The sequence below is a fragment of the Electrona antarctica genome (assembly GCF_951216825.1).
Source record: "Electrona antarctica genome assembly, contig: scaffold_103, whole genome shotgun sequence".
NCBI classification, from domain to species: Eukaryota; Metazoa; Chordata; class Actinopteri; order Myctophiformes; family Myctophidae; genus Electrona; species Electrona antarctica.
In genome coordinates this window covers 124802-137500 of record NW_027637143.1, presented here as the reverse complement: position 1 = coordinate 137500, position 12699 = coordinate 124802, and the positions used below count along the sequence as shown (strand labels likewise).

The 12699-nt window shown below is 49.7% G+C and overlaps 1 protein-coding gene across 1 annotated transcript in view; it reads right to left on the bottom strand.

Moving 5' to 3' along the window:
* The window catches only part of LOC306919133 (WD repeat-containing protein 26-like), a gene marked incomplete at its 5' end in the record, with an annotated part of 98726 nt that overhangs the window by 5852 nt on the left and 80175 nt on the right, over positions 1-12699 (bottom strand). The window contains 3 exons of the mRNA XM_079531968.1: positions 1305-1499; positions 5953-6082; positions 7754-7832. Of these exons, the coding sequence (XP_079388094.1) occupies positions 1305-1499; positions 5953-6082; positions 7754-7832 (404 nt within the window). The remainder of the gene's footprint in view (positions 1-1304; positions 1500-5952; positions 6083-7753; positions 7833-12699) is intronic.

Here is a 12699-nt window from a genome sequence, read left to right as displayed (position 1 = left end):
TTGGGGACAAGGACACTGTCCATGTTACTACAGCTCTCTGTTGGGGACAAGGACACTGTCCATGTTACTACAGCTCTCTGTTGGGGACAAGGACACAGTCGTCATTACCATAATTATCCAAAAAACAGCTGAAGAACTACTAGGCCTGTCTGTCACAATGACCACCTATGCAGACGCACTGCGGCGCGACAACGTAGCTGACGACACTACGGAGCTCAGGAACCTGATGTTAGATAGCAGAGTGTGGAGGTAGTTAAACACCTAGAACGCCTGGGGTTATTTCATTGAATCCATTACATCATAGCGACCTGTCGACTTATAAACACGGACCACTTTTACCGACGGACCGGATGTTGTTGTGAATGTCTGTGTAGCAGCTAACAATAGCCACACCACTTCAAAGTCGATCGACAACAACGGGAGGTAAGAATAAATCTATCACGACTAGTGACTGGACCGCGGAGCGCCGTCTAACACGGGATGATTTAGATCGTGAGTTATTAATGTTTTAAGATTCTCGTTTTCGTCGGCTAAACAGGGGAGGATTGCCCAACAGGCGCTCCCAGGCTGTGGAGCCATGCGATCAGTTCTCATATCAATAAACTTCGTCTTTTGGACAATACTTCGTCCTGGGCGTTACTAATAGAAAAGACGAAGATACTTCGTCCTGGGCGTTCTAGGTGTTAACACCCCCATCGCCTAGGACGAAGTTCTTGTCCTTTCTAGTAGTAACGCCCGACGCCCAAGACGAAGTTTGATCCAAAAGACAAAGTTTATTGATATGAGAACGGATCGCATGGCTCCACAGCCTGGGAGCAGAACGGATCGCATGGCTCCACAGCCTGGGAGCAGAACGGATCGCATGGCTCCACAGCCTGGGAGCGCCTGTTGTGCAACAGTGAGACGTCATCGAAAATGTTTCTCCCCGTTTAGCCGACGACAACGAAAATCTTAAAACGTTAATAACTCGCGATCTAAATCATCCTGTTGAATTAAAAAAAAAAATCCTGTGTTAGACGGCCCTCCTGTGTTAGACGGCTCCATCTAGCTACTTCAGCCACATCCAGAACAACATCCGGTCCGTCGGTAAAAGTGCTCCGTGTTTATAAATCGACGCTTCCCGACCATTCTGGACGGGAACACCTTTTGGTGTTTTAACTAAGCATTATGTTATACATTAGCTATTGAAAAATAGCAGATCTACAAGCTCGTAGCGCGCCACTCTGTGGCGCGCTACGAGCTTGTAGATCTGCTATTTGTCAGGATTTATAAGACATTAGAATGGTCCTCGGGTCTAAACTCACCGTTGAGTGGGTCGGTCTCCTGCGAGTGCAGGAAGGGGGCGGGGCCCCACACGCGCACCGTGCCGTCGTCAGACGCCGACGCCATGAGGCCCGGGATGGCGGGGTTCCAGCTCACACAGTTGACGGTGCGCGTGTGGCCGGTCAGCTCGGCGATGGGCAGCTCGCTGCGCCGATGCCAGATGTACACCTTGTGGTCTGTGGGGGGAGAGAGAGGGGTACGATGAGGACCCCTAGTGGTCTGTGTGGGGAGAGAGAGGGGTACGATGAGGACCCCTAGTGGTCTGTGTGGGGAGAGAGAGGGGTACGATGAGGACCCCTAGTGGTCTGTGTGGAGAGAGAGGGGTACGATGAGGACCCCTAGTGGTCTGTGTGGGGAGAGAGAGGGGTACGATGAGGACCCCTAGTGGTCTGTGGGGGGAGAGAGAGGGGTACGATGAGGACCCCTAGTGGTCTGTGTGGAGAGAGAGGGGTACGATGAGGACCCCTAGTGGTCTGTGGGGGGAGAGAGAGGGGTACGATGAGGACCCCTAGTGGTCTGTGGGGGGAGAGAGAGGGGTACGATGAGGACCCCTAGTGGTCTGTGGGGGGAGAGAGAGGGGTACGATGAGGACCCCTAGTGGTCTGTGGGGGAGAGAGAGAGAGGTACGATGAGGACCCCTAGTGGTCTGTGTGGAGGGAGAGAGGGGTACGATGAGGACCCCTAGTGGTCTGTGGGGGGAGAGAGGGGTACGATGAGGACCCCTAGTGGTCTGTGGGGGGAGAGAGGGGTACGATGAGGACCCCTAGTGGTCTGTGGGGGGAGAGAGAGGGGTACGATGAGGACCCCTAGTGGTCTGTGGGGGGAGAGAGAGGGGTACGATGAGGACCCCTAGTGGTCTGTGGGGGGAGAGAGAGGGGTACGATGAGGACCCCTAGTGGTCTGTGGGGGGAGAGAGAGGGGTACGATGAGGACCCCTAGTGGTCTGTGGGGGGAGAGAGGGGTACGATGAGGACCCCTAGTGGTCTGTGGGGGGAGAGAGGGGTACGATGAGGACCCCTAGTGGTCTGTGGGGGGAGAGAGGGGTACGATGAGGACCCCTAGTGGTCTGTGGGGAGAGAGAGGGGTACGATGAGGACCCCTAGTGGTCTGTGGGGGGAGAGAGAGGGGTACGATGAGGACCCCTAGTGGTCTGTGGGGGGAGAGAGAGGGGTACGATGAGGACCCCTAGTGGTCTGTGGGGGGAGAGAGAGGGGTACGATGAGGACCCCTAGTGGTCTGTGGGGGGAGAGAGAGGGGTACGATGAGGACCCCTAGTGGTCTGTGGGGGGAGAGAGAGGGGTACGATGAGGACCCCTAGTGGTCTGGGGGGAGAGAGAGGGGTACGATGAGGACCCCTAGTGGTCTGTGGGGGGAGAGAGAGGGGTACGATGAGGACCCCTAGTGGTCTGTGTGACAACATGAAGGGGGAGAGGGGTACGATGAGGACCCCTAGTGGTCTGTGGGGGGAGAGAGAGGGGTACGATGAGGACCCCTAGTGGTCTGTGTGGGGAGAGAGAGGGGTACGATGAGGACCCCTAGTGGTCTGTGGGGGGAGAGAGAGGGGTACGATGAGGACCCCTAGTGGTCTGTGTGGGGAGAGAGAGGGGTACGATGAGGACCCCTAGTGGTCTGTGGGGGGAGAGAGAGGTACGATGAGGACCCCTAGTGGTCTGTGTGGAGAGAGAGGGGTACGATGAGGACCCCTAGTGGTCTGTGTGGGGAGAGAGAGGGGTACGATGAGGACCCCTAGTGGTCTGTGGGGGGAGAGAGAGGGGTACGATGAGGACCCCTAGTGGTCTGTGGGGGGAGAGAGGGGTACGATGAGGACCCCTAGTGGTCTGTGGGGGGAGAGAGAGGGGTACGATGAGGACCCCTAGTGGTCTGTGGGGGGAGAGAGAGGGGTACGATGAGGACCCCTAGTGGTCTGTGGGGGAGAGAGAGAGAGGTACGATGAGGACCCCTAGTGGTCTGTGTGGAGAGAGAGAGGGGTACGATGAGGACCCCTAGTGGTCTGTGGGGGGAGAGAGGGGTACGATGAGGACCCCTAGTGGTCTGTGGGGGGAGAGAGGGGTACGATGAGGACCCCTAGTGGTCTGTGGGGGGAGAGAGGGGTACGATGAGGACCCCTAGTGGTCTGTGGGGGGAGAGAGGGGTACGATGAGGACCCCTAGTGGTCTGTGGGGGGAGAGAGGGGTACGATGAGGACCCCTAGTGGTCTGTGTGGAGAGAGAGGGGTACGATGAGGACCCCTAGTGGTCTGTGTGGGGAGAGAGAGGGGTACGATGAGGACCCCTAGTGGTCTGTGGGGAGAGAGAGGGGTACGATGAGGACCCCTAGTGGTCTGTGGGGGGAGAGAGAGGGGTACGATGAGGACCCCTAGTGGTCTGTGGGGGGAGAGAGAGGGGTACGATGAGGACCCCTAGTGGTCTGTGGGGGGAGAGAGAGGGGTACGATGAGGACCACTAGTGGTCTGTGGGGGGAGAGAGAGGGGTACGATGAGGACCCCTAGTGGTCTGTGGGGGGAGAGAGAGGGGTACGATGAGGACCCCTAGTCGTCTGTGGGGGGAGAGAGGGGTACGATGAGGACCCCTAGTGGTCTGTGGGGGGAGAGAGAGGGGTACGATGAGGACCCCTAGTGGTCTGTGGGGGGAGAGAGGGGGGTACGATGAGGACCCCTAGTGGTCTGTGTGGGGAGAGAGAGGGGTAGGATGAGGACCCCTAGTGGTCTGTGGGGGGAGAGAGGGGTACGATGAGGACCCCTAGTGGTCTGTGGGGGGAGAGAGGGGTACGATGAGGACCCCTAGTGGTCTGTGGGGGGAGAGAGGGGTACGATGAGGACCCCTAGTGGTCTGTGTGGGGAGAGAGAGGGGTACGATGAGGACCCCTAGTGGTCTGTGGGGGGAGAGAGAGGGGTACGATGAGGACCCCTAGTGGTCTGTGGGGGGGAGAGAGAGGGGTACGATGAGGACCCCTAGTGGTCTGTGGGGGGAGAGAGAGGGGTACGATGAGGACCCCTAGTGGTCTGTGGGGGGAGATAGAGGGGTACGATGAGGACCCCTAGTGGTCTGTATGACAACATGAAGGGGGAGAGGGGTACGATGAGGACCCCTAGTGGTCTGTGGGGGGAGAGAGAGGGGTACGATGAGGACCCCTAGTGGTCTGTGGGGGGAGAGAGAGGGGTACGATGAGGACCCCTAGTGGTCTGTGGGGGGAGAGAGAGGGGTACGATGAGGACCCCTAGTGGTCTGTATGACAACATGAAGGGGGAGAGGGGTACGATGAGGACCCCTAGTGGTCTGTATGACAACATGAAGGGGGAGAGGGGTACGATGAGGACCCCTAGTGGTCTGTGTGACCATAGACATATATAAAGGCTAGATGGCTCAAGGCGGAGTCTCTGACGTAGTTCACCCGGCGGCCATCTTGCTTCGGGGCTACAGTACAGTATGTTCTATGGCAGCTCAAACTAAAACAGTCAAACTCAAATCTTGACGGATTTACAAACGGGTTGGTTTATTACAAACATTAGCTTTACTTTTTTATTTTTATTTACTTTAGCGTAAATAAAAGTAACGTTTTTGCTACTCACCAAAACAAAGGCGGGTTGTGTCACTAGAAAGCCTACTTTCCTTAGTGCAGGGGTTCTCAACCTTTTTGGCCGGGGACCCCCGAAAATGCTTTGGCAACGTCTCGGGACCCCCGCCCCGCCCCCTCCTGACCCCCAATATAAATTGACTGCTACAATAACCTTAATAATAGAGACAATACACCATAAATAAATACTGAAACCATAATCATGGTGTATGCATGTACTATGTGTACTATATGTAAACTCTTCATTTCCACTTTACAGCCATTCAGTTGGTAAAAAAAAAAAGAAAAAGAAAAATCCTTTTTTTTTTTTTTTTTTAATAATTTGGGGACCCCCCAAAATAATTTGGCGACCCCTCGAGGGGTCGCGACCCACGGGTTGAGAACCCCTGCCTTAGTGGACGCACTCTGAGCCCCCCACCACACGTATAAACGGTACTTTTTGGCCAGAAAGGGATTTTTTTTTCACTGGAGGAAATATATTCTCTATGAAGGTTTTCTCTGGGCAATATCGCTAGAGGGCGCAGTGGAGTAACTAAAAGTATTTTTTTCCCGGTGGAAACAAAATCCCCTTTTGGCCAAAAAGTACCGTTTATACGTGTGGTGGGGGGAGGGGGGGCTCAGGGTGCGTCCACTAAGGAAAGTAGGCTTTCTAGTGACACAACCCACCTTTGTTTTGGTGAGTAGCAAAAACGTTATTTTTATTTACGCTAAAGACGAGAGGCTGGTCTGCATTCATGCGAGCGGCGGAAGTGGAGAGTAACAAATGCAACGCATTAGAGCTATGGACCAGAGCATTAGAGCTATGGACCAGAGCATTAGAGCTATGGACCAGAGCATTAGAGCTATGGACCAGAGCATTAGAGCTATGGACCAGAGCTAGTTCCGTGTGATAGAGGGGTAAAAAATGAACGGAAGTTGCACTAATATTTTAGAAACTGGTTGTCGGGATCGGGACTCGAACCCGCCACACGCCGACTAACCAGCTGGAGGTGTCCGGACCGCCAGGCCGGCCCAGGCCAACTATGTGAAGTGTACCTTCGCTGCCGCTGGCGATGAAGTCCTCGTTGTGTCCTCCGAAGCAGGAGTGGATGGTGTAGAAGCCCTGGGTCACCCCCTGGTACTTCCTCACCAGAACCCGGTCCTGGAGGTCCCACAGGTGGACTCCCTGTCAGGGCGGGGTGGGGGACAGTTACATTACATTACATACAGTTACATTACGGTCCTGGAGGTCCCACAGGCGGACTCCCTCTCAGGGCCAGATGGACCCCCCAGAAGTAAAGATTTGAGTTAAAAACATTCGCTCTGAAAGAATATATAGGCAAAGATCTGCACGACATTTCAATGATTTTTCAAAAAAATAGCAGACCTACAAAGGTACAGCACCGAGTGCCGCACTACGAGCTTGTAGATCTGCTATTTTTCAACAGCTAAAGCATAACATAATGCTTAAAACAGCAAAAGGGGTTCCCGCCCAGAATGGGTTAACCCATACACACAGCGTAAGGACAGAGAACATGAATTCATGCACAGCGTAAGGACTGAGAACATGAATTCATGCACAGTGTAAGGACAGAGAACATGAATTCATGCACAGTGTAAGGACTGAGAACATGAATTCATGCACAGTGTAAGGACTGAGAACATGAATTCATGCACAGTGTAAGGACTGAGAACATGAATTCATGCACAGTGTAAGGACTGAGAACATGAATTCATGCACAGTGTAAGGACTGAGAACATGAATTCATGCACAGTGTAAGGACTGAGAACATGAATTCATGCACAGCGTAAGGACAGAGAACATGAATTCATGCACAGCGTAAGGACTGAGAACATGAATTCATGCACAGCGTAAGGACTGAGAACATGAATTCATGCACAGCGTAAGGACAGAGAACATGAATTCATGCACAGTGTAAGGACAGAGAACATGAATTCATGCACAGCGTAAGGACTGAGAACATGAATTCATGCACAGTGTAAGGACTGAGAACATGAATTCATGCACAGCGTAAGGACTGAGAACATGAATTCATGCACAGCGTAAGGACTGAGAACATGAATTCATGCACAGTGTAAGGACTGAGAACATGAATTCATGCACAGCGTAAGGACTGAGAACATGAATTCATGCACAGCGTAAGGACTGAGAACATGAATTCATGCACAGTGTAAGGACTGAGAACATGAATTCATGCACAGTGTAAGGACTGAGAACATGAATTCATGCACAGCGTAAGGACTGAGAACATGAATTCATGCACAGCGTAAGGACAGAGAACATGAATTCATGCACAGTGTAAGGACTGAGAACATGAATTCATGCACAGTGTAAGGACTGAGAACATGAATTCATGCACAGCGTAAGGACTGAGAACATGAATTCATGCACAGTGTAAGGACTGAGAACATGAATTCATGCACAGCGTAAGGACTGAGAACATGAATTCATGCACAGCGTAAGGACTGAGAACATGAATTCATGCACAGCGTAAGGACTGAGAACATGAATTCATGCACAGCGTAAGGACTGAGAACATGAATTCATGCACAGCGTAAGGACTGAGAACATGAATTCATGCACAGCGTAAGGACTGAGAACATGAATTCATGCACAGCGTAAGGACTGAGAACATGAATTCATGCACAGCGTAAGGACTGAGAACATGAATTCATGCACAGTGTAAGGACTGAGAACATGAATTCATGCACAGCGTAAGGACAGAGAACATGAATTCATGCACAGCGTAAGGACTGAGAACATGAATTCATGCACAGCGTAAGGACTGAGAACATGAATTCATGCACAGTGCAGATAAGACACCAAATGGCTCACCTGCGTTGCTACATTTAACAAAGCTAATCTTCCGTTCTTTGAAACAGTGAAAGACATGATAGGGTGGTCCTCCTGAACTCTGGAACACAAGAAAAGACAACATGGGTCAATTTACAGTCAATTACAATTTAGGCATTTAGCAGACGCTCTTAATCCAGAGCGATTTACATTAAGCAAGAACAAAACAAGCATGGGAATACATCACATATATAAAACTGCATTTATCATGAAACATGCGTAAGCTAAGAACGCTAAGAACTAGAACATATATATATATATAATGACACTATACATATATACTAGAGATGCTCCGATCAATCGGCGTCCGATCACGATCGGCCGATAATGCCTCTATCGGATCGGAGTTCGATTAATGTCCTGATTGTCACGTATCCAACACACTTTAAACTGAGCAGATTGGACCTCCCGTTCCAGAGATAACGGCCAAAACGTCTTTAGTTTAATGTGGGCTAGTGGTGTTTTGTTCTCTCTAGAGAGGCTGCTGCACCACCACATACAGCAGCACCATGACATATCTGGGGGACGCAGTGTTGACAAACGTGCCTCTGTTTAACGCCATCAAAGTCCCCCTTGCAATGCACTCCCTTCCCAGAGCCCTTGTTAGGATGTTTACTGCAGTGGTGGAGTAATATCTAGTAACTGCCTTCCATTTACATTTCACAAAGGTTTTGCTCGTGTCCGTACGTTCCAGTCCCAAAAAGCACTTGAGAAACCTGTGCAAAGCAAAGCCCCCGCTGTTCATTTTGCATCGCATTGTAAACAGCTGTGCCTCGTTATAGCCACACAAGTTTCTAACTTGCGGCCACAGTCGCGCTACTTTTCAGTTGTGTGGTAGGCCTACTTTTATATGGATTTAACTGTAGAAGAAAGTTATATCCACAGTCTCATCTCCCAGTCACGGAGCTGGGACTGACACACACAGAGAAGGTTCTATCTCCCAGTCACGGAGCTGGGACTGACACACACAGAGAAGGTTCTATCCACAGCCCCATCTCCCAGTCACGGAGCTGGGACTGACACACACAGAGAAGGTTCTATCCACAGCCCCATCTCCCAGTCACGGAGCTGGGACTGACACACACAGAGAAGGTTCTATCCACAGCCCCATCTCCCAGTCACGGAGCTGGGACTGACACACACAGAGAAGGTTCTATCCACAGCCCCATCTCCCAGTCACGGAGCTGGGACTGACACACACAGAGAAGGTTCTATCCACAGCCCCATCTCCCAGTCACGGAGCTGGGACTGACACACACAGAGAAGGTTCTATCCACAGCCCCATCTCCCAGTCACGGAGCTGGGACTGACACACACAGAGAAGGTTCTATCCACAGCCCCATCTCCCAGTCACGGAGCTGGGACTGACACACACAGAGAAGGTTCTATCCACAGCCCCATCTCCCAGTCACGGAGCTGGGACTGACACACACAGAGAAGGTTCTATCCACAGCCCCATCTCCCAGTCACGGAGCTGGGACTGACACACACAGAGAAGGTTCTATCCACAGCCCCATCTCCCAGTCACGGAGCTGGGACTGACACACACAGAGAAGGTTCTATCCACAGCCCCATCTCCCAGTCACGGAGCTGGGACTGACACACACAGAGAAGGTTCTATCCACAGCCCCATCTCCCAGTCACGGAGCTGGGACTGACACACACAGAGAAGGTTCTATCCACAGCCCCATCTCCCAGTCACGGAGCTGGGACTGACGAGCAGCACGTTCATGTCCAGCTAGTAGCCAGAAGTGTTGCCAGTATAACTCTATGGCAGAAACAAGCAACCTAGGTCTATACAAAATAAGCCAAAAAGAAGCAACACTGGTCGTTTCTGGCCAGTGTTGCCAAATCTGTTTATAAGCGATTTTGGGATTATTTTTGTAGATTGAAACAATATTGGGAGTCCTTTGCTCTTGGCATGAAAATGTTTGAGAACCACTGCTCTAAAACTATATTAGACAAAGTTTGAGCCACAAACACATGTCCTCGCTCTCTCTCTTCTCCTCTCCAAACACATTGCTCTCTCTCTTCTCCTTTACAAACACATTGCTCTCTCTCTTCTCCTTTACAAACACATTGCTCTCTCTCTTCTCCTCTCCAAACACATTGCTCTCTCTCTTCTCCTCTCCAAACACATTGCTCTCTCTCTTCTCCTTTACAAACACATTGCTCTCTCTCTTCTCCTCTCCAAACACATTGCTCTCTCTCTCTTCTCCTTTACAAACACATTGCTCTCTCTCTTCTCCTTTACAAACACATTGCTCTCTCTCTTCTCCTTTACAAACACATTGCTCTCTCTCTTCTCCTCTCCAAACACATTGCTCTCTCTCTTCTCCTCTCCAAACACATTGCTCTCTCTCTTCTCCTTTACAAACACATTGCTCTCTCTCTTCTCCTCTCCAAACACATTGCTCTCTCTCTTCTCCTCTCCAAACACATTGCTCTCTCTCTTCTCCTCTCCAAACACATTGCTCTCTCTCTTCTCCTTTACAAACACATTGCTCTCTCTCTTCTCCTCTCCAAACACATTGCTCTCTCTCTTCTCCTCTCCAAACACATTGCTCTCTCTCTTCTCCTTTACAAACACATTGCTCTCTCTCTTCTCCTTTACAAACACATTGCTCTCTCTCTTCTCCTTTACAAACACATTGCTCTCTCTCTTCTCCTTTACAAACACATTGCTCTCTCTCTTCTCCTTTACAAACACATTGCTCTCTCTCTTCTCCTTTACAAACACATTGCTCTCTCTCTTCTCCTTTACAAACACATTGCTCTCTCTCTTCTCCTCTCCAAACACATTGCTCTCTCTCTTCTCCTTTACAAACACATTGCTCTCTCTCTTCTCCTCTCCAAACACATTGCTCTCTCTCTTCTCCTTTACAAACACATTGCTCTCTCTCTTCTCCTCTCCAAACACATTGCTCTCTCTCTTCTCCTTTACAAACACATTGCTCTCTCTCTTCTCCTCTCCAAACACATTGCTCTCTCTCTTCTCCTCTCCAAACACATTGCTCTCTCTCTTCTCCTTTACAAACACATTGCTCTCTCTCTTCTCCTCTCCAAACACATTGCTCTCTCTCTTCTCCTTTACAAACACATTGCTCTCTCTCTTCTCCTTTACAAACACATTGCTCTCTCTCTTCTCCTTTACAAACACATTGCTCTCTCTCTTCTCCTCTCCAAACACATTGCTCTCTCTCTTCTCCTTTACAAACACATTGCTCTCTCTCTTCTCCTCTCCAAACACATTGCTCTCTCTCTTCTCCTCTCCAAACACATTGCTCTCTCTCTTCTCCTCTCCAAACACATTGCTCTCTCTCTTCTCCTTTACAAACACATTGCTCTCTCTCTTCTCCTTTACAAACACATTGCTCTCTCTCTTCTCCTTTACAAACACATTGCTCTCTCTCTTCTCCTCTCCAAACACATTGCTCTCTCTCTTCTCCTTTACAAACACATTGCTCTCTCTCTTCTCCTCTCCAAACACATTGCTCTCTCTCTTCTCCTTTACAAACACATTGCTCTCTCTCTTCTCCTTTACAAACACATTGCTCTCTCTCTTCTCCTTTACAAACACATTGCTCTCTCTCTTCTCCTCTCCAAACACATTGCTCTCTCTCTTCTCCTTTACAAACACATTGCTCTCTCTCTTCTCCTCTCCAAACACATTGCTCTCTCTCTTCTCCTCTCCAAACACATTGCTCTCTCTCTTCTCCTTTACAAACACATTGCTCTCTCTCTTCTCCTTTACAAACACATTGCTCTCTCTCTTCTCCTTTACAAACACATTGCTCTCTCTCTTCTCCTTTACAAACACATTGCTCTCTCTCTTCTCCTTTACAAACACATTGCTCTCTCTCTTCTCCTTTACAAACACATTGCTCTCTCTCTTCTCCTTTACAAACACATTGCTCTCTCTCTTCTCCTCTCCAAACACATTGCTCTCTCTCTTCTCCTTTACAAACACATTGCTCTCTCTCTTCTCCTCTCCAAACACATTGCTCTCTCTCTTCTCCTTTACAAACACATTGCTCTCTCTCTTCTCCTCTCCAAACACATTGCTCTCTCTCTTCTCCTTTACAAACACATTGCTCTCTCTCTTCTCCTCTCCAAACACATTGCTCTCTCTCTTCTCCTCTCCAAACACATTGCTCTCTCTCTTCTCCTTTACAAACACATTGCTCTCTCTCTTCTCCTCTCCAAACACATTGCTCTCTCTCTTCTCCTTTACAAACACATTGCTCTCTCTCTTCTCCTTTACAAACACATTGCTCTCTCTCTTCTCCTTTACAAACACATTGCTCTCTCTCTTCTCCTCTCCAAACACATTGCTCTCTCTCTTCTCCTTTACAAACACATTGCTCTCTCTCTTCTCCTTTACAAACACATTGCTCTCTCTCTTCTCCTTTACAAACACATTGCTCTCTCTCTTCTCCTTTACAAACACATTGCTCTCTCTCTTCTCCTTTACAAACACATTGCTCTCTCTCTTCTCCTCTCCAAACACATTGCTCTCTCTCTTCTCCTCTCCAAACACATTGCTCTCTCTCTTCTCCTTTACAAACACATTGCTCTCTCTCTTCTCCTTTACAAACACATTGCTCTCTCTCTTCTCCTTTACAAACACATTGCTCTCTCTCTTCTCCTCTCCAAACACATTGCTCTCTCTCTTCTCCTTTACAAACACATTGCTCTCTCTCTTCTCCTTTACAAACACATTGCTCTCTCTCTTCTCCTTTACAAACACATTGCTCTCTCTCTTCTCCTTTACAAACACATTGCTCTCTCTCTTCTCCTTTACAAACACATTGCTCTCTCTCTTCTCCTCTCCAAACACATTGCTCTCTCTCTTCTCCTTTACAAACACATTGCTCTCTCTCTTCTCCTCTCCAAACACATTGCTCTCTCTCTTCTCCTTTACAAAC